At 43.7% G+C, this 23104-nt stretch overlaps 1 protein-coding gene and 1 non-coding gene across 2 annotated transcripts in view; one reads left to right on the forward strand and one right to left on the reverse strand.

The window, feature by feature from the left end:
* The window catches only part of Akap12 (A-kinase anchoring protein 12), an 88647-nt gene that overhangs the window by 25287 nt on the left and 40256 nt on the right, over window positions 1–23104 (reverse strand). The window contains exon 2 of the mRNA XM_027939497.3: window positions 17643–17757. Within this exon, the coding sequence (XP_027795298.2) occupies window positions 17643–17757 (115 nt within the window). The remainder of the gene's footprint in view (window positions 1–17642; window positions 17758–23104) is intronic.
* LOC114096102 (U6 spliceosomal RNA) lies at window positions 5380–5482 on the forward strand. The gene has a single exon (XR_003583356.1). It is a non-coding gene; the product is annotated as a U6 spliceosomal RNA (small nuclear RNA).

A 23104-nucleotide genomic window follows, 5' to 3' on the forward strand; every position in this document is an offset into this window, starting at 1 on the left:
CAGGAACCACTGGAGGTTTAGAGGCAGGGTTTGGTGGTCCAGTATTAGATCTGGTGATTTAGAAAAAGCAAGTGGGGAAGGAAATACAGAGAAATACACTCAAGGACTGGGAGCGATGGAGCAGATGTTGGAGGAAGGAGCAGAGTGAGGGCCCCAAGAACTGAAAGACGCTGCGCAGCAACGGAAGCCAACTGCAGCCCTGCCCATCTGCGAGACATCCAATCCGAATGATGTCCAGGAAGTAAGAAAGGCCTGGACCCTGAGGAAGGGGATCTGAAAAGCACCCGAGGGCAGACAGAGATCAGAGGCAATTGAGGGGAAAGTGGTGTCAGACTCCAAATGCAGAGAGGACTTCAGGGCGAGGACGTGGGGATGAATGACTATAATACAGACCAGGACTCTCTCTCTCTCTCTCATGGGAGGGAACAAGGGCCAATATACCAGAATAGGTCCACTAACTTCCTTGTATTTTATCCAAATAGGAGAATCAGGGGCCAGAAAAATGAACACCCATCAAATCCGACCCTCCCTGGCCTTATCTTAAACTTGCTCTTCAACCTGGTGTTAATTACCCTTGGAGGAAAATAAGCCAAAACCAGCGGCTGGAAAAGGACAGATAAAATCTAAGTAAGAGACGATCTGCACCACTCTTCCTTCTTTAAAGTGCCCCAAGATAACTGCTCTCGGGCTAGGAGTCTAGCTCAATGGCAAAGTGCCTGCCTAGTCTGCAAGGCTAGCTATGCCAATTGCCTTGATCCAGTTATTACACTGTATACATAGACTGAAATGTCCCACTGTACCCCATAAATATGTATAATTACTATGTGTCAAAAGTAAAAATATTGGGCTGGGGATGTGGCTCAGTGGCTAAGTGCCCAGATTCAATCTCTGGTACCCCCCCCAAAAAAAGGTAAAAATATTTCTAAAAACTATTAAAATTGGATAACTATAGAAGAATAATAAATATAAATAAATGCACAGTCATTCTTCAGTATTTGCAGGGTTGACTCCCTGACTCACCCTCAAGATACCAAAATCTTCAGATTCTCAAGTCCCTTCTATAAAAGAGTGCTGTATTTTATGTAACCTACACACACAGCCTCCCAAATACCTTAAATCATCTTGACTACTTATAATACCTAGTGCAATGCAAATTCTACATAATAGCTGTTAGACTATCATTTGGGGAATAATGACAAAGAAAAAAGTCCTTATGTATTCAGTACACGCACAAACTCACTCATGCCCTCCCCCCTCCCCCACTAGAATTTTTTTTTTTTTTTTTTTTTTTTGGTACCAGGGATAGAACCCAGGGGTGCTTAACCACTGAGGTACTCCCCTAACCCTTTTTATATTTTATCTTGAGACAGAGTCCAGCTAAGGTGCTTAGGGCCTCCCTAAGTTGCTGAAGCTGATCTTGAATTTGCTATCCTCCTGCCTCAGCCTCCTGAGCTGCTGGGATGGATTATAGGCATGTGCCACCACTGGGCCTGGTTCCCTAGAATTTTTTTTTTGATTTAAGATCAATTGACTCCATAGCTGGTTGAGTCTGTGGATGTGAAGTCCTCTCTGAAACTAATCACCAGCAGATACCAAGGGACAACTGGACTTTAATTGGGTCAACTGCGCGTCATGTCAATTACACCTAATAGAGTCAGTGCATGTGCTCATGGCCACATGCACTGAATCGAAACAGCATGGACAAGTGAGACACAGGACAGCTGGGGGTGCTGGGCTCAACATATTTTCAGGTCTCTGTCTCATGCGATGAACACAGAGAGATACCAACTGAAATTCCTTGTTGAAATGTGCGTGTGTGTGTGTGTGTGTGTGTGTGTGTGTGTTACTGGATTTGAACGGGGCCTCACACATATTAAGAAAGTGCTTTACCACTGAGCGACATCCCCAGTCCTTTTTACTTTTTATATTGATAGAGTCTCACTGAGTTACTAAGTCTGAGCTTTGAACTTTCAATCCTCCTCCTCAGCCTCCTGAAACTGGAATTACTGGCATGCACCACTGCTCCCAGCCCCACTTTTGCTTTTTAAAATGCACATATACCTTCCCGTACATGAGGGTGAAGAGAATACTGAAAGAAAAGCAACAAAGACAAACCAAAGTAGAATTATGAGCAATTTCTATCTCAAGATTTTTCCACACTTTACAAATTCCTCTGCAACTTATCTTTATTACCTTTATGATTGGAAGTCAAACACACTAGCTTCAGGGCTGCGGGTTGTACGAGGTGGTCCAGGGCTACCTGGAAAGCCCTAAAACTCAAAGGTGCAAGACTTGGAGCATTATCTTTGATTTTCTATCAATAATGGAAGATGGGTGCCTATATTCCCAGTCACAGGAGAGGCTGAGGCAGGAGGATCACTTGAGCCCACAAATTCAAGGCCAGCCTTAAGCAACATAGCTACACCCAATCTTTAAAAAAAAAAAAAAAAGTCTAAATCTGTATCTTAAATTCTCCAATCATGGGAAAGTCTATTGAAAGCAAAGGGGATTCTTTAAAAATAATGAAATAAGAAAATATTTATTCCACCTAACGTGTTCAGCAACATAAAATAAAAATCAAATTCTCTGACTCAAACACTCTTAAAAGTCCTTTACACCCTGATATAGTTAGGTCAGTCAGCTTTCCATTACTATAACTAAAATATCTGACAAGAACAACTTAGAGAAGGAAAAGTTTATTTTGAGCTCATGGTTTGGTGCTGGGCTCCACATATTTTCAGGTCTCTGTCTCATGGGGGTGAGACAACTCCATTGCCAACTCCACTGCTCTCCTGAGCTGAGGCAGACCATCAGGGCAGAAGAAGGGCATGGTGGGGGAGAGCCACTCCGTTCATGGCAGCCAGGAAGGAGAGAGAGACAAAAGCCAAGCACAAGATACAGTCCAAGGCCACAGCTCCAGTGACCTACATCTTCTTGCCAAGTCCCCACTTGCCTACAGGAACCACCCAGCAGTCTGCTCAAATTACTAATCCATCAAATGGACAAGTCCACCAATGAGCTTACAGCTCTCATCATCAAATCGTTCCACTTAGGAGCATTCCTGTATTGCCTAACACGGAGTTTTTCAGGGGACATTAAAGATCCAAATGGTAATAAAAGTCCAAAGAGGATTCTGAAGTCTGCGAAGCTGGTTTCTGGTCCCAGCTCTTCTGTTAGCTGTGCAGCCAGGGGCAGAGTATTTAAGTCCCTGAGCATCGGCTAATGGGAGAATGAAAATACCTCCAAAGTACTGTCACTCTGAGGTGCTGGTGAAGGTCAACACCAGCACCAGCAAGTGTTTTGTTTGAGATGAGGTGTCTACTCCTGGGCTCAAGCAATCCTCCTACCTCAGCCTCCCAAGTATCTGGGACTACAGGAGCACATGCCCAGTGTGTGAGTATATTTTAGCTATGCACTCTCAGTAAGGGAGATACTGCCCTCAACAGGGTGAAAGACAAAATTAGTTTGGAAGAAAGACTAAATTTGTATAAAAACAAGAATGCCCTTTCATCACCAGTGTCTCAAGAACGCATTCATTATAAGCCAGGCACAGTAGCGCAAGCCTGTAATTCCAGCTGAGGCAGGAGAATCACAAGTTCAAGGCCAGCCTGGGCAATTTGGCAAGAGCCTGTCTCAAAATGCAAATTAAAAGGGCTGGAAAAGTAATTCAGTGGTAAGCATTTCTGATTTTTAAATGTGGGTTAAATTTCCAATACTAAAAAGTGGTAATAATAATAATGTGAGCCCCAAGCCAGTCATGGAGGTGATAAACCTTCTAGTAGCCACAATCAGAAAAAAATAAAATTAACAATTGAGGTTGATTTTAATACATTTTATATAACCCAATATATCCATGTTATGTCAACGTGTACTTGGTAGGAAAAAATTAATAATCTATTTCAGGTTATTTTATTTTTTTTGTACCAAGTCTTTGAAATCTGGTATATACTTTACACACAGTACACCGCAAATCAGACGAACCACACTTAAGTATTCACATGTGGTCAGTGCACAGCTCTGAAACTGCAAAAATAATTGAACATCCCTTCTGTGTGCTCACAGGAATGAGTCCCAATGACAAATTTACCTCTGATTTGGTCTCTCAGTCTCCAGATATGAATGACCAAAATACCCAATCACAGCATCCATCACTTACTACCTCCATGTACAACCTAGAATTGGCCTTTAGTTCCCCCGTGTACAATCTAGAACTGGCCTTCAGTCTCCCCAAGTGCAATCTAGAATTAGCTGTCCGTTCTCCACAGATGTCCTCAGAATCATTCAGGATATGCCCAAGTCCTACAAAAATACCCCTCCAACAAATCATTACTCAGGCACCCATGAAGGATCCCCCTACTACAGCAAGCTAAAAAACACACAATTAACTAATCTACTTTGTCTACTGGAGTTCCTAGTGATCTCTAGGTGGCAAGGAGTTCAATTGCCTTGGTAGATTTACTTGGAACAGCTTTCTCACTGTCTCTTAATTGGGGTGAACATATTCAAATCCATGACTTTCTCTACACTTTCACAGTACAGGGACCAAGGGCTTCCATCCACGTGATGTTTTACTTAAAAGCTCAACCTAGTAGTATATTTAGACTGGCTTCAAACATAAATGCAAAGAAAAAAATGAACACTTTTAAAAGTAAAAAGCTCAGTTTCCCAGGAGATGACTAGATGTTTATATTCTGAGAGGGTTACACAGAGTTTCCTGGGGGCAAAGGCACATCCAAGGGCACCATCTTAAACAAGCAGGGTTGAGTTTATACAGTGGGTATTTGAGTCCTCCGTGTAGCCTCTCCTGACTCATATGATTCCAGCAACCAGGCACACATACTGCAGGAGGGGGACAGAAGAGTCTCGGGAGATTTGGGGGGACATGAGAATAGAGAAGTTTGGATTGTCCTACGTCATCCTACAGGGATGGCCCCCATTGCTTCACCTTGCCCTGGGACTCAGCAGCAAATTTTTAAATATGAGAAACCTGTCCCTAAATCAGACATGTAATGAAAACATCTAACTTGAAAGACCACTACAAAATAAAATAAACAGTATCAAACCAAAGAGGCAATTTTGAAGAGACAGAGACCGTGCATAGTTTAAATAAACATTTTAAAAAGAAATCCTGGGCTGGGGTTGTGGCTCAAGGGTAGAGTGCTCACCTAGCACGTGCGAGGCCCTGGGTTCAATCCTCGGCACCACATAAAAATAAATAAACAAAATAAAGGTATTGTATACAACTAAAAAATAAATATTAAAAAAAAAAGAAAGAAAAGAAATCCTGAGGCTGGAGTGTAACCCAGAGGTAGAGCACCAGCCCAGCAGGTACAAGGCCTTGGGTTCCATCTCCAGTTCCACGCACACTAAAATTCTATGCTGACTTCAGCGGCACAAATACTAAAATTGGAACTGTATAGAGAGGACTGGCAGGACCCCTATGCAAGGATGTCATGCAAATTCCTAGGCATTGCATATTCAATAATAAAAATAAATGCTAATAGTGAGAGACCAAAAATATTGCAGCCAGGCAGGGGAAAGGGATACATTCAAAAGAGAGTATATAGATACGCGGCCCCCAATATGGGTTCCTAGAATTTTTTTTTCTTTTTTGGTACAGGAGATTGAACTCAAGGGCACTTGACGGCTGAACCATATCCCCAACCCTATTTTGTATTTTATTTAGGGACAGGGCCTCACTGAGTTGCTTAGCACCTAGTATTTTGCTGAGACTTGGTTTGAACTCACAATCCTCCTGTCTCAGCCTCCCAAGCGTCTGGGATTACAGATGTGTGTCACTGCACCTGGCAGTTGTTAGAATTAAAAAAAAAAAAAAAAAAGTAGTAATTAATATGAAGTATAGACTTGAGAATATTTTTCCAGAAAATAGAGACAAATACAGTGCAACAAAAAATGAGGGAGGAGGGATTTTTAAATCGTCTAGAAGGTCTAACATCTGAATAATAGTAATTCTAGAGGAGAACAAAGAAAAACAAGAGAATTAGAAAAAAAAAAATTTCAGAAATGAAGGATATGGGTTTCTAGCTGGAAGAGCCCAGCAAGTTGGATGGAAATGGTTTCACAAGATTTGTGTGTGTGGGCAGGGGGTGCTGGGGATTGAACCCAGGGCCTTGTACATGCGAGGCAGGCACTCTACCAACTGAGCTATATCCCCATCCCTTCTCATGGAGATTTACTGCTCATAGGTGCTGGAGCAGACTGGAGGACTCTGGGAGCCACAGGAAGGATTAAGACTTAGAAGGGCATGGGGTTCCACAGCAGCACCTCCACACAGATGTCCCAGGTAGAATCCTAATGTGCCCAAACACGCCAAAGAGAAATGAGCTCTGCGATTCAGCGAGACCCTGTCTCTAAATAAAATGCAAAAACACCCAGGACCAAGACTTTGACAAGCACGAGGAAAACACTGTACTTTGGTGGAAAGTTCCTTCATGGGGTGTCCTGGTCTGCTTTGGGCAGCTGTGGTTAATCACTATACAGCAGTAGCTTCTAGACATTGGGTCTTGGGAAGCAGACTCCTCATTTCTCATGTCTGTCCATAGGTGGTGAAAGGGAGCGAGACAGGTCTCTGGGTCCCATTTATAAAGCCACTCAATCCACCAGGAGGGCTCTGGCCTTAAGACCTAAGTTACCACCCAAAGGCGCTACACACAGTTAGGATCACTTGGGGGTAGGATTTCAACATATGAACAGGAGTGGGTGACATAAATATTTAGTCCGTAACACTGAGGTCCCGGGCTTAGAATGGCTCTTAAGGCAAACCATTCTGCTGCGGAATATGAATCTTCTCCTTTATTTAGACTCAACAATCATTTGGAGAGTGGGGATTCTCTTACCCTTTCCTCTAGCTACTATATTGTGTAAGGCTGTCCTGCTCATGATTATTTCAATAATGATAATGATTAAATCATCTAGAAGGTCTAACATCTGAATAATAGTGATTCTAGAGGACAACAAAGAAAAACAAGAGAATTAGAAAAAAATAATTTATCAGAAATGAGGCCAGTACCAAAAGGGTGACTGATAATTCAGGGGCTAGAAACACATGAACACACATCAATATTTTCTTTTTCCTTGATAAGAGGGCTCTTCTATACAACCAGTCACTTACTTCTGTGTCAATGATTTGCCTCTTTTAACCAATTTCTTCAGTACACAGTATTTGGTTCAAACCAAGATATTCTCATGGTTTAAAGAGTTTGAGAAGACGGGTGGCACAAGCCTGTGATCCCAGCAGCTGGGGAGGCTGAGACAGGAGGATTGTGAGTTCAAACCAGAGCCAACTTCAGCAACTCCACGAGGCCATAAGCAACTCAGTGAGACCCTGTCTCTAAATAAAATACAAAAAAGGGCTGGGGGTGTGGCCCAGTGGTTAAGCACCCTGGGTTCAATCCCTGTTTTTTTTTTTTTTTTTAGAAATAAACTCTTCTTAAAAACTGGGAAAATGGAAAGGGAACCCCAGCTAGGCTTGGCAAGATTCCAACCAGTAAGTTCTTATTGGAAAGAGCATAGGAGTCTGGGCACTTTTCTCGTAATGCGAGGCAGCTTATTTTCTCTGGAGATGTTTTGCTAGAGAAGAAAAGGTGAAAAAAGACGTGATGGATGTGTTGGATTCTTAGAGGGCTGCCATGTGGAAAGGGGGAGCTGGTTCCACGGAGTTCCAGAAGGCAGCACTGGGCAGAGGGAGGCACATTTCTACTCCCGGAGAATGAACCACCTCCTTTTATGGAGAAAACTCCCCCAAATCTTCAAGTATACAGCAGAAGAGCCTCCTGCTTGGGGGCAGGGGCTGGTGACGTCAGTGTCAGAGCTCCTTTCTACTTAGGCTGCTCAGTCCCAAAGGGGACTTTTTCCAGTCGGACAGTCACAGAGGCGAAGCTGTCTCAGGCTCAGCTGAGTCCCCTCAGTTTCATGCGCTGAAGTCTGAATCCGCGGCACCTTGCAGGGAGGACCTGAAACTATGAGCCAACTGTGGGGGCCCTAATCCAGTCCAACTTTTGTGTCCTTATGAGAAGACATTTGGACACACAGACGCCAGGGATGCACAAAGGAAGGACCATGCGAGGACACAGCAAGAAGACAGCCATGTGCAAGCCAAGGGCAGAGGCCTCGGGGAACCACACTGGCCAGCCTCCTGACCTTGGACTTCCAGCCTTCGGGACTGTGGGAAGACAAAGGTCTCCTGTTAGGCCACCAGCTAGTGTCCATCACGGCAGCCTGGCAAATAACTCAGCAGGGTGACGGCCTCGGGAGAGGTATCTTCTCAACCCTGCATGTCCATGGGAAGGCCCGTTAAAGCAAACAGTTCAACGATAAATTAAATCTAGCACATATGGAATTTTCACCTGAACAATGAAGGTCTACACTATTAAGAGGGTGAGAGACAACTTCATATCACTCTGTATTGACAACCTGAACTACAAAAGCAATTTGAGAAAACTGAAGGAATGGGACTCAGGAACGAGCCTTAATGGATAGGCTAAAAAGTTGAATTTTAACATGATCAAAGCATGTTAGATGTATGTTCAAATGTGCCAAAATGAAATCCAGTATCTGTATAATTAAAATGCACCAATTAAAAAAAAAAGATGAATTTTAAGCCCAGAAAGCACATCTTTGGACATTATCAAAATATCCTTTTTATAAAATACAGGGACGTTGTGTTCCAGAATGTTTCACTGCCAGCACCACTGGGAAGTTACCACAGGGGGAGAAAGGGGCACCACTCACTCTGAACATGAGGCAGTCTTTGAGGAAAACCTAAAGGATTTTCATTAAGTAAGTAAAATGGCGGAGGAGGTCTGAACTCCAAATTCCAATGTTGAAACTCATGGCCAAGGTGGTGGTGTTAGAGGCGGGACCTGTGGGAGGTGGTGAGGGCAGAGCCCTCCCGCTTGGGGTCAGTGCCTTTGGGAAGAAGCCTAAAGGAGTTTAGGGGCCCCTTTGCCTTCAGCCACGTGAGGGCACACAGATGGCGCCTCTGTGAGAAAGTAGGTCCCCAAGGCATAGAAGCTGCTGGCACCTTCACCTTGGGTTTCCCAGCCTCGAGAACTGTACGCAGTAAGTTTCTGTGTTTATAAATTATGTAGTCTAAGGTATTTTGTAGTAGCAGCCAATGAACCAGGTCAATGCTAAAATAATTGAACATTTCCATTATTAGCTTAGTCACAATTCAAGAGCATTCATCATGGGCCCCCGATCCCTTAAAAGGAAAGGGCTAGCCAGGCAGAGTGGCACATAATCCCATTGACTCTGGAGGCTGAGGCAGGAGGATCCCAAGTTAAGAGGCCAGCCTCAGCTCCTTAGTGAGGTCCTGTCTCAAAAAACACAAAGGACTGAGGATGTAGCTCAGTCATAGGAAGCCTCTGGATTCTATCTCCAGTACTGGAAGGGGCTGAATCTTGGCATGTTACTTGGGCAAACCTACAGGCCAATTCACAATGTAGTCTGGCTGTTAAATGCCCCTCCAAGGCCCATGTGTTAAAGGACTGGTCCCTCGTTGGTGCTATGGGGAGGTTCTATACACCTTTAGGAGGAGGGGCCTAGTAGGGGGTCCTTAGGACATAGGGAGCATGCCCCTGAAGGGGACTGTAGGACCCAAGTCCTTTCCTGTTCCTTTTTTTCTTCCTGTCCAAGAGGTAAACAATTTGCTCTGTCATGTACTCCCCACCACTGTTTTCCAGCAAAGTAATGGGTCTGCCCAAACTTGGGATGGAACCATAAGCCAGAAGAAACCTTTTATCTTCCTAAGTCAATTACCTCCAGTGTTTTGTTAGAGTGATGTAAAGCTGACTAACATACTCATTTATGCTTCCCTCAAGGGCAATGCTGCAGAGCACCAACCCTGATGGAGAAAGGGTTGGGTAGCCCTAAACTAGAGAGGTGTATAGATAAAGCCAATAGCTTGTGGGGCAAGGATGTGGCATTTATGGACATTTTCACAACAACCTCTCTTCCACAGTCCTGACCTTCAAAGAAGTCAGCAGAACTGCAGGAGAGAGATATGATACCTGTGGTCATATTTATAAAACCATCTATCTCTTTTGTCTTCCTACCTGGATGATTATGTATCAAGTTATTCTCTTTTATAAAAAATTAGTTATATAGGACAGCAGAATGCATTTTGATTCACTGTACACAAATGCAGCAAACTTTTCGTTTCTCTGGTTGTACATGATGTAGCATTGCACTCTATGTGAAGTCATACATGTACCTGGGTAATAATAATGTCCATCTCATTCCACCATCTTTCCTGCTCCCATTCCCCCTTCAAGTTATTTTTGGATAAAGTCTCCACTCTTCGACATTTATTTCCAATTAAATTAAAACTTCAAATCTAGAGAGTAGCTTTTAAAATCAGATTAATAAGAAAAATCATAGAACTATTTTATTAAAAGCATAGTGAAATTACCAAGAGGATTCCCACCTGCCCAAGATCACTTGGTCTTCAGTAGCTAATTCACAGTGAGGCTTTGAGTTCCCATAACCAGCAATATTGATGATAGTCATAAAATTTCAGAAATGGATGCAGAGGCTCATTTTACAGATGAAAACTGACTCTGAGAGAGATGTATTCAAATGAAGGTCACCCAGAGAAAGAATAATTGAGCAGACTTTTATATATTTCAGTTCCCTGAAATTAAGGAATTTAGAATGGGGTGGGAGCTTGAAGTCTTTCCTTCCTCACCCCCACCCCTGTTTTGTTAAGTTAGACAACTTCATTATAGTTCAGAGGGAAACAGTCTTCTCTGTACATCTCTGGCTGCTGATTAGTTAAAGAAAAAAAAATCTGTTTCTTTAAGGGTGAAAGCAGTACAATATCTGTAGCAGAAATCTGTCGATGACATAAGTAATTTCAGAGCACCGTGCTGGAAACATTGCTAGGGAACAAAGGAACGAATCCAAACCAGTTGCCAGCACTTGCACACCAAAAAGCACTTTCACCTAAGTTCAAGGCCTGTTCTGTGTGTGTTCTCAAAACATCACCAAACAGGATACAGCTTGAGAAAATGTCATGCGACAGTACTGCATTTGAAATGCCAAAGTGTGTGCGGGGGAGCCCCTCCGCCTCCTGAGCGCTCCCGTTTGGTAGCATTACTAGGAAACCTCATTTAACCCCAGGCAGGTCAGGGTCAGGTTTCCCATTGGCAGACCACACCTGAAAGCTAACAGCAGGCACCTGTGAGGGCCCAGCCCCGTGCACTGAAATAAGGATCCGGCTTGGTTACTGCTGGTGCAACAAAAGAAGGGATCTGTGAATAAAATCTATAAAGCGGCAGTATTTGGGCAGGAAACGAATGGGTACAAAGTTAACAAACGAACAGATTCTCCTTACCCATATAATTAAAAATATAGGAAAAAATAATACTGTTATTTTTAACTCAAAACCGTCTTCATTTATTCGAGTATTTATTGAGTGTATACTATGTTCTGGACACTATTCTAGGCCCAGAGGATTCAAAGGACAAAACAAGACTGGGGTGTGGCCCAGTGGGAGGGCACCTGTCCAACAACAAAACAGAACAAAATAGAGCACACACACCCCCCCCCGCCACCACACACACCCACTGACTCAGGAAGTCTTGGTGATTCTGTTTTAAAGGGTAAGAGACAGACAGAAGGACAGAGGTCAGCAACTACTATGTAGAAAAAGGAAGGCAGGACAGAGGGCAGAGATGGAGGAGGCAGGAATTTCTTCCTGAAAAGACTAAGAAGATATCAATTATGTGCGAATTGAAATAGAAAAGGAAGCAAACCCTGAGAAAGCCAAATGAGATTGGAGGGGAACATTTTTTAAGATCCAGCACAGGTTTTAGAGCACCCACTATCCAGATACGATTACTAAATGTTCAAAGCAAGGAAGGATTACTTGAACTCCCGAATGGGTTTTCTCTCAGGTAACAAGATCCGCAGGGAGGGCTGCCATTACTTGGCCTCACCTTCTCGCCTTCCCACATCCCAGAGGAACCTTACACCGGGAACTGGAGGGTTCAAATTTAATAAAAGCAAAGACAGTGACATTAAGCACCATTAGGAAAACGAAATTCTCCACAGTGTTGCAAATTAGACTGTTAGATGACTGAGCAGGGAATTCTCCACTTGTGCCTGGATCTGGGGGATAATATACAAGTGTAGAAAAGAGAACTTCTGTGAAATATGAGGAATATGTCCTCTAAAAGACTTCTGCTTCAAGCGAAGTTTTATTTGTTTTTCTTAGGGGACCGAACATCCTCCAGGACCAGCGGGTAACAAAGCCTGTTCATCTGCTCAGCTGGCTGATACAGGAGCAGCCCCCTGCACAGTGGGAGATGGCAGAGCAAAGACCCCCTGACCAGAAGCTGTGGTGCACACCTGTAATCCCAGTGACTCCGGAGGCTGAGACAGGACGGTTCCAAGTTCCAGACAGCTTGGACAATTTAGCAGGACCCGGTCTTGAAATAAAATGTATAAAAGACTGGGGATGTAGCTCATGATAAAGTGCCCCTGGGTTCAATCCCCAGGAACCAAAACAAAACACAAGGAAGAGGGAAAAAAAAAAAAGAAAAAAACCTGCTTGCTGCTGCTGCTGCTCCATGACCATTGCTACTGGTGTAAATGTTCTCAACTCTGGGTCTGCCAATGAGAACAAAATTACTTCAACCCGTGAGAGGAACACCTTTGCTCCCTTGCTCACACAAACAAATGCAACATGAAGGATGGAGGAAATGTGGTTTTCACATTTGCAATGCCTGCTGCCACGGACTGCAGAAAAGCAGATAGAGAGTGAACTCCTTCTAAGTGACACATTCAAATATATCAAGACCTAGCTGGGTACAGCGTCACATGCCTGTAATCCCAGCGGCTCGGGAGGCTGAGGCAGGAGGATCGTGAGTTCAAAGTCAGCCTCAGCAACTTAGCGAGGCCTTAAGCAACTCAGCAAAATCCTGTTTCTAAATAAAATATAGAAAAGGGTTGGGTACGTGGCTCAGTGGTTAGATGCTCTGGGTTCAATCCCCAGTACCCACCCCTGCCCAAAAAAAATGCATCAAGACCTGAAAAAAATCTCCTGATTACTTATATGCTGCAATGAGTTCTGCAGACCTTTATTCAGCAAACCATTATGTTATTATCAAAAGAAATAAGATTGAGTTTTTTTATTTAGAAAAATTGATTTTCCTCATCTGGGGAAAAAAATCCATTAACAGATACTATGATTAAATTTCTTTTTTGAATCAACAATTTGTTCTATTTTACAAAAGTTTTAAATCGAAAATTGGCCCTAGTCCAAGATGTTTCAAAAGTCATTCTTTGTTTACCTCTGTCTGTGTGTGTGTGTGTGCCAATGAGAATAAATGCTTAGGACCTTGAGCATGCTAGTTAAGTCCTCTACCACTAACCTGCACCGAGATCAAAAGTCATACTTGTTTGAGTGCACAAGGAAAAGAACCCAGGGGAATTTTACCTCTGAGCTACAGCCCCAGCCCTTTTTTCTTTTGAGACAGGATTTCACTTAAATGCCCAGCTTGGCCTCAAACGTGATCCTCCTGCCTCGCCCTCCAAGTGGCTGGGATAACAGGAGTGTACTACCATGCCCAGCTCATTTCATTAATATTTTCAGCAGAAGCATATTTGCCATGAACCTAATAGCACTTGCCCAGCCCCTGTGAGGGCTAGAAGTGGCTTGTCTTGGCATAACTGAACTGTCCAGCTGGGAATGAAAGCCAAACTACCATTCGCATATGAGCAATTTTGATTAACTGATAAACCCATTAATCACCTAAGAAAGCACAGGTGAAAGGGAATGAATCGCCAAAGCTCTAGCAATTTGCTGTGGTTTCTCCACCCACTTCACTGTAAGTAAATGTTTATGTTCATCCCTGATGGTGTATGCTTTCCAGATGCCCCCAATTAAATAATCGTCAAACCCCTCCCACCCTATAGATACATATCTGACTCTGCTGTTCAGTTTAGAAAATATTTAGTAGACAATTTTTTTCTACCACTTAAAGAAAGTTTACAAGGAAATCAAATTCTGTTTTATTATAGGAAGAGGACTGGTTCTGAATTACCAGTATTTCCAGTTTCAAAAAAACAAAAAAAGCCAATGAGTCAAGGTGGATAAAATTATTTTTACTTCTGGCTCACCCCCCCACTTCACCCGCTGCCCTCTGCCATGTTGGGGATGGAATCCATGTCAGGGAGCATGCTAGGCAGACACCCTACACTGATCTACACTCCCAGCCCCATAAATACTGTCCGTCACCTTAGCATAAAATCCCCCTAGCACGATGCCCCTTGTTGGCAGTTTGCTCCCATCAGTAGATCTTGCAGATCAAATGCCAAGTGCCACTGCTGGCCAATCCTCCTGGGAACCAAGACGGTCAGGCTTGTTCTTATTTTAGTGGGCAGTGGTAACAATCAATGTCCCCCAAGTCCTATAATTGCTTACATACCAAACTATGCCTTTGCTTATATTACAGCTATATATATATTTGTGTGTGTGTTGTAGATGGACACAATAGCTTTATTTTATTTATTTATCTTTATGTGGTACTAAGGATCAAACCCAGTGCCTCACACGTGCCAGGCAAGCGGCAAACGCTCTACCTCTGAGTCACAACCCCAGCCCCATTTCAGCAATCTCGCAGGTCCGATTCTGATTTCCAGAAATAACCATCAAAATCTAACCACAGGGGGCTGGAGAAACAGCTCCGTGGCAGAGCGCTTGCCTAGCATGAGTGGGGATAACAGGTGTGCAGCTCTTTTCTCTGATATTTTCAGCAGCATCAGGTTTGCCATGGAACAAATAGTTGAATCCCCAGCACCGCAGGAAAAAAAAAAAAGTGGCGTTTTTCCAGGAGCAGTGGCATACACCTGATCGGGAGTTCAAAGCCAGCCTCAGCAACTTAGCAAGGCCCTAAGCAACTTAGTGAGACCCTGCCTCAAAATGAAAAATAAAAAGGGGCTGGGATGTGGCTCAGTGATTAAGCACCTCTGGGTTCAATCCCTAATTTAAGAAAAAAAAAATCTAACCACAGGTTCACACTGATGATAGAAGAAAAGAATGAAAAAACATGTTCAATAATTGAACATGAAAACTCTGTATTTACATTGCTAGGCTATTAATTATCATCTGGCAAGAAGAAAGAATGGAGGAAAAACACAAATATCCCGTTGCCAAGGGAAATGCAATTCTGCCTATCGCAGGGAAAGCCAATTCCAAAGGGCCCTGGGGAGTGCACCTGGTGGGAGCCCCCGTGACTGGCCTTGGGCCACTGGAGGGAACGTTAGCCCCTCCTAGAAGGCCAGGCTTTTCCAGGATCTTTGAAGGACCAAGTGCCACTCTTTGGGCATGCGGCATTTGGAGACTGCTCAGATCCCCAAGGCCAGCGTGGTCAGAAGCCTGGGTCAGCTTGGGGAGACAAAGGAATACAGTCACAGGGTGGAGACAGAATTGTTTTCTGTAAAAGTCAGTGTTTACCATGTGGCTGAAATGCACGAGAAATCACATCTGGACTAAAGTTCGAGGTCCAGCAGCAAACCTCCAGGAAACAAGCCACAGATTAAACATCTCCATGCTATCTGGGATTCTGTGGAACATGCCCTGCCCCCTCCCTCCCCCTCTGTCCATGCTACACATCAGCTAAGTCAGAAAAAGAGCTCGCGGACCCCTGCACTCCCTTGGTGGCATATCCCAGGGGTCTCTCCTTGTCCACTAAATATTTTCTAAACTACGCTCTGCTTTCAACACCCTCTTATCCAGCCCTAGATCTCCTGTCTGGGCTTTCATTCTCCTTCCTTCAGTAAAACTGCTGGGAGCACACTGTTCCTCCACGTGGGCCAGCCTCGGACTTGTCCTACACAGTGCGCCAGAGCTTACATGTGGCAATCAGCTGACTTGGGTTAGAGTCTTGGAATGATCCTATCCACCTCATAAGGGTGCCCCATTAAAGGTGATGATGTACAAAAGGCATGGCTCTGGGCCCGTGATAAAAGCAGATGACCTCTGGAGGGTGGAGCTGCTCAGTGACAGAGCACTTGCCTCCATGCACCAAAGAGCCTGGGTTTGAACCTCGGCACCATGCAAAAACCCCACGAGGCATTACCTCTTCTTTTCCTCACTTCTGCTGGTATCTCTCATCTTTTTTTTTTTGGCATGTTGCTAGGGATCAAAGCCAGGGCTCATGCATAGCAGGCAAGCGCTCTACTACTGAGCTACACCCCAGCCCTTTCCTTGACTTACCTAAATCCAACCTTCCCTCGTCCCCAGATTTCACCCCACCCTTGGCCTTCAGGCATCACTGCACCTAGACTCTGAACAGCCCTCAGCTCTTGCAAACTTCATTAGGTAATCACCAGTGGACTTGCTTCCCCAGATCACCTTCTTGCCACCCTAAGCAGAGGACCCGTTTCTTAGCTCTTTTCAACCCCTATAAAGCAAGCAGCACAGTGCTCTGGCTGTGGTCAAATCAAAAACTGCTGCTGCTCGACTGGATTCAAAAGTGAACGTGGGAAGGACAAGGCGCTGGGCTTGGGAATTTGAGTTGGGTCCATTCCAATTATTTTGGTGGATATTATTTGAAACTCTCACACTAGGTCAGGCAAACACTCCGTCTGTGAGACTGTGTATATTTCTAACTTTATATGGTGCCTGTGGTGCTACATAAAGACCAGTCTTCCCACCAACTTCAAAAGCAGCTCCCGGCTTGAAGCTGCGCTGTGGGGGCAAGAACCAGAAGAGAAACGGTTCCACGTGTTCAAAGAATCTCATGTCACAGAGGCCACGTCTAGTCTCCCATCATAGGACTTTCCCCTCTCTCTTCATATTTCATATTACCATAAGGGTCAGCATACTGTAACCAAAAGGTTCTTCAACACGTAGCCTTTCACTTCTCACAAGAGACCAACAGGTCAAGGTGCTCGATGCTGATCCCACCATATGGCTCCCCACCCCATGAGCTAAGATCAATTGAGTGACACTTTGGCCAAAGACTCACTCTCCAGTAACCACCCCAGGACCTCCAGGCTCAAGAGCTATAAGACATGCAAGCACATCATAGTGTCGACACATATCTTGTAATGTCTCTACCATAAAAAAGTGTGCAAGTTTTGCAGGCTTCTCTCTATAGAGATTTGGTATTTTCATTTATAATCTGGGGGGACGCTGGGGGTTGAACCCAGGGCCCGGTGCATGCTAAGCACTGAGCTACACCTCGAGTCTTCGACTCTTCTAAAGCACCAGGACTTCAGTGTTTCCAACAAGAATCCACATTCCACATCAGACAAGCAGTTCAGGCAAGGCAACAATAATTTTAATTCAGCCTTTTACTTCATCAATTAAGGCTCATTCCTGAGTGATTTTTGAAAAGATGTTAAGTTCCAGATAAGCATGTTTAAGAGGAAAAGAAATATAACTTCGAGATCTAAGCATTGAGGCTACCCTGAAAGTCAGACAAATACTTCCTTTTGAAGCCTACTGCCTGTTTCTGTTGCTAACTTCATTCGCCATCATGAATTATGAGAGTGAATTTTTTTTTTTTTTTGGCTGAAAATATGAAGGAAGTGAATTCCCAAAGATCACTGCAAATGCTGTTTGCCCTTTGGCCCCTGGTGTCCTGCCAGAGTCTCCAAGGATGGCTTACCATCAGTGACAATGACGTCTTCCTCCTGGCCATTCAGGGCTTCGTCCTGGAAGCTGAGCTCTTCTTGCTCAGCTAAGCCATTCACGGTGGACAGCTGACCATTCTTCTGTAGGAGCTGTGAGGAAGACAAAGCCACGTGAACTTCAGTTCCCAGGACACATTAGAAACAATGACACCATGTGGTGATTTCAGGAAGACAAGAAACAGGGAGGCTCAGTGGCAGGGAAGAGTGAAGCCCTGTATTCACCTGAAAGATCCAGCTCCCTTCAGAAGGAGCTAGCTGCTATCATGACGCAGACGGGGCCTAATATCTGCGGGAGTCTCTGCACCAGTCATTCATTTATTCACTCATTCACCTGAACACCAGGTAGGACATACACATCCACCACTCCTTCAGGCCTATTTCAGAAATAGCAATGAATATTTCTCAGAGTCCCCACTCTGAGCTTACACACTACTATGGAAGCCAGGCTTGTTTATTTATTTATTTTATTTTTATTTTTCAGTGCTGGGGATCAAACCCAGGGCCTCGCACAGGTGGTCAAAAGCTCAACCACTGAGTTACATCCCAGCCCTAAAAATGTTTTTGACTCTGTCACCTTCTAATTATACACAGGTTATGCATATTTAACTGGAACATATAAATGACAAGGTGCCCTCAGGTTAGAAGGCAGATGTTTAAACAATTAATTGCTAAATCGTAGCTCTGCTAACTGTCACAAAGGAGATGTAGATAGAGCAAATGACAATAACCAGGGGGCCCTCGCCCACGCAGGGGGCATCCTCAAAGGATGGTCCACGCAAGGAATGTTTTCATTTGCAAAAACAGTAAGGATATGTATACATACCCTCATTTTTTTTTAATCCTGAGAATAGAGATTAAAAGTTTCTTGATTTTTGCTTGCTTGTTTGTATGGGGATTGAATCCAAAGGCGTATTACCATTGAGCTACGTCCCTAGCCCTTTTTAAGACAGGGTCTTGCTAAGTTGCTTAGGGCCTCTCTAAACTGCTGAGGCTGGCCTGGTACTTGTCAGCCTCCTGCCTTAACCCTCCAAGTCACTAGGATTAAAGGCAAGCACCACCCCACGCAGGTTGAGATAAAGAATATTAAGCCAGGGCTGGGGAGTAGTTCAGTTGGTAGAGTGCTTTCCTCACATGCATAAGGCCCCGGGTTCAATCCCCAGCACCAAAAAAAAAAAAAAGTTAAGCCAAATAAAAATAGCACAATAACAACTATTAGGAACCTAAAGGCTTCAATCATACTTTGTAAGTGGTACACATTTCCATGTGTCTTAAAACCAATGCAGGCAGGTGCCAATATTTCCATTTTACAAATAAGGACACTAAGACTCAAAGCAACTACAAGAGGGGTAGGTCTTCCCTGCTCCCCACAGGCCCCAGATCAGCCACCACAGTGTGAAGTCCAGGTCTACCAGCTGCTGCCAGGGCTTTCCACAACACTTCAAATTGTTCAAGACCCCCACATAAAACACAGGTACACACAGTGGTACGATGACAGAGTATTCCCTAGCACCAGACCTGCCTGCTACCAACAAAACCCAAAGAGGGCTCGAGGTGGTAAAGTGCAAGGGCCCGGGTTCAATCCCCACCACAGAAAGGAGGGGAGAGGAGAAGAAGAAAGGAAAAGAAAAGAGAGCAATCCCAACCATAAAAAGGGGTGGGGCAGGGGAAGAAAGGAAAAGAGAGCAACCCCAACGTCTGGCACTCCATTTAATATCATCTCATCCTTACAAGTCAACAGATAAGTCCCCAAACCACGGGCTTGGGTCAGTCTTGAAGGCATAGTACGCTCAAGACAGTCCACCCGAAATCCTTAATTTGTGCTAAATTGATTTCACCTGGCTGTCTCCTGTGCCCAGCAAAGCTGTCCTTCAACCAAACGCATTTCCTCCTGAAATAACAGCACTGTACTTTAATAGTGATATTACAGATGGAACAGTTGGCTTCAAAATGCCCATGCTGAGTCCATTTATTAAACAGAATACTCAGATTACACTTCCTCTTAAAGTCTTTTCTTACCAAAATATGAAAGATGGGAATTTTAAATGAAACCTAAAGACAAAAGAGAGGGGGAGGTGTCCCCACAAGGCCCATCAGCAAAACTGTCAACGTACTTTAAATACCATTAGTGACGTTCACAGGCAAGATTTGAATTTGATTGATAATGTGAAGAGCTGGGGGAAGGGAAGGCAGGAGCCACATATTTTTGTGAGCTACGTGTGATCTCAGTAATCACCCCCACCCTTGGTACTGGGGATTGAACCCAGAGGCCCTTCACCGCTGAGCTATATCTCCAATTCTTTTTTTTTTTGTAATTTATCTTGTTTTGAGACAGGGTCTCACTAAGTTGCTTATATCTGAAACTGTCAAAGTGTTCATCGTGACATGAAACTGAACAGGGAACATCAGAAAGATACCCTAATACTCAGCCTCAGCACCTTGACTTCAATCAAAGTGCCTCTTGTATATTAAGTTTAGAGCTCTACAGAGCCTCTGTGATTCTCATAAATCTTTATGAATTGTCTAATGAAAGGCATCTTTAATTGGAGCCAAACTGAGGATCTTTAAATATGAAATGTTTGTAGGGCACAGGCACAAACTCCCCTTTACAAATCTTGCAGAAATGGTACATAAGCTGGGTTGTGGCTCAAGTGGTAGAGTGCTCACCTAGCACCTGTGAGGCATTGGTTTCAATCCTCAGCACCACATAAAAATAAAATAAAGATACTGTGTCCACCTAAAACTAAAAAATAAATATGTAAAAAAAGAAATGGTACAAATATATGATAAAGTACATTAGATGGTAGGAAAGAAAAAACAAAGTCTTAAAAACAGGTCAAAATGGACATGGTGGCACTTTCCTGTAATTGCAAAGACTTGGAAGGTTCAGGCAGGAGGATCGCAAGTTCTAGGCCCATCTCAGCAACTTGGTGAGGCCCTAAGCAACTTAGCAAGAATAAAAAGGGCCAGGGGTGTGACTCAGCAATTAAGCAGCCCTGGGTTTAATCCCCAGTACCAAAAAACAAAAACAAAAAACAACCAAAGAAGCCCAACAACAACAACAAAAAAAAACAGGTCAAGGCCAGGAGAGGTGGCACGCGACTGTAATCCGTGTGCCACTCAGGCTCTGAGGTAGGAAGTTACAGGTTCAAGGCCAGACTCCACAATTTAGTGAGACTTTGTCTCAAAATAAAAAAATAAAAAAAGCCGGGGATAAAGTGTCCATGGGTTCAATCCCCAGTACTACAGAAAGAAAAGAAAAAAGAAAGACCAGAGGTGTATCGCTAGGCCTTCTTGTATCCTAAATAAAACAATAAGTTAATCGGGGAGCAGCCATTGGAATGAGTCAGGGTAACTCTACTTTAGAAAGGCACTTGATGCGTTATTATCTTTGGTAGCAGACAATTTATGACAGTGACGTTATTGAAACTGAGTTTTGAGTCTATTTTATTACATGCATAGCTTGGGCACAACAGGCGTACCCACAGGCAAAGTCCTGATAAGGATTCAGTTTGTGACTTCATTCCCAGTCACCTCACATGCAGACACTGGGACACTTGTGTCCTCTCACTTACAGAAGCTTTTGAGAATCTGGGGTGTTCTTATAGATGGTAATTCATTTTTCCCATCTGAAATAAAGTGATTTTGTTTTCTTTTTCTCCCATTCTAAACCATCTAAATTTCATACTATTATTAAAAACTCAGGTACTCCTGAAAGTTATTAATGGGTTAAAATCACGTCAAGTCGAAACATGTTGTTTTATAACTTTATGATCCCACTCATTGGGGACACTTTCTTTATCAATAAATACATCTCTTGCTCATCTTTAGCCGGTATCTCTTTAGCCTATAACTCAGGTGGATTTACACAGAGCTCTGCCTAGACTGACTCTGAATGAGGTAAGGACAAAATTTAGAGGGGGCTGGGATGTAGCTCAGTGGGAGAGTGTGTGTCTCGCAAACTTAAGGCCCCGAGTTTGGTCCTTAGTACTACAAAAACAAACAACAAGAACAAAAAGCAATTTAGGGGTTCCAGGGGTGGGAGGTAATGAAGCCCGATGAGATCTGGGGCGATCTAGTTCAGGGAGAAAAGGAACATTGTAATTCTCAGTTTCCAAGCAAGAAATAAGGAGGAAATTTGCGTTTCATTTTTCACACTGAAGCTGCCTCACAAAGTTTTCTCCACCCATCTTGGACTTTGTTTTACAAATGCCTTTATTTCTTTTGAGACAAGAATTGGCCTTGAAAGACATACTCCTTACACTTCAAGGAGAAACCCAACCTTCCCGCTGGATTTGTGTTTCAAAAAAAGGGTAAACACCTCCTTTGAACAAATCAAAATCCTAAATGTTTTCAAGCTTATATCCTTCGAGTGGGTCAGCCAGAGTTTATTCCTGCAAAGTATTACCACATTACAACTAAGCAAGCATTAAAAAAAAAAAAAAAAAAAGAACCTCACATGCTTCAAGAAAGTGTTTTCTTCTTGTTTCTATAAAAACAAATGAGAGGGCTGGGGTTGTGGCTCCGTGGTAGAGTGCTTGCCTAGCATGTGTGAGGCACTGGGTTCGATTCTCAGCACCACATATAAATAAATAAAATAAAGGTCCATCAACAACTACAAAAACTGAGAATATCCAAAATGGTAGCCAAGGCATTGCAGAAAAATGATGAGACTTCTCTGTTCCGCTTTCCTCGCAGAGCGCTGCCCACAGCTTACTTTGAACCCCCTCTACAGAGCAAGTGGTGGGACGATGGAGAGCTTTCATGGATTTGTTGACCAATGAAGAAACACATAAGCTCTAATGGCTGTCAAGAGGCTGGGGGAGCAGAGGGTCTACTGTAGAATAACCGTTTCCACCACAGCAGTGACACTCCCTGAGCGACATTCTCACTGGGTGGCTGTACGGTTGGAAGAGGTTCCACATTCCTGGTGTTCCCAAGGTACACAAAGCTCCAACCAGTGTGATCTATCCCACCTCCGGCACTCAAAGCCAAGAGGAACACAGTTACGTGGCCATAACCAGAAAGGAGCCAAAGGTCAGTCAATATGACAAGCACTCTCACACAAATAATCAGAATAAAAAAAGATTTGTCTGCAGGGAATTTTAAATCCCATGACAAAACTTACAAAGAAAACTCCTTTTTTCTTCCCTCTGGTACTGGGGAATTGAACCCAGGGTTGCTTTACCACTGAGCTATATCCCCAGCCCTTTTTACTTTTTATTTTGAGACTGTCTCTTTTAAGTTGCTGAGGCTGGCCTCAAACCTGTGATCTCCTACCTCATCCTCCTGGGTGACTAGGATTACAGGTGGACGCACCACCGAGCTCAGCAAGAAAACTCTTTAATGTGAGAGTGTGTGTGTTTCCCCTTCATTCCCATAGAAAGTGTTTGGACATTAAACCATTTAAAATGTCAAACAGAAGAAAATAAAAATGGGA

This window comes from Marmota flaviventris, chromosome 6, assembly GCF_047511675.1.
Source record: "Marmota flaviventris isolate mMarFla1 chromosome 6, mMarFla1.hap1, whole genome shotgun sequence".
NCBI classification, from domain to species: Eukaryota; Metazoa; Chordata; class Mammalia; order Rodentia; family Sciuridae; genus Marmota; species Marmota flaviventris.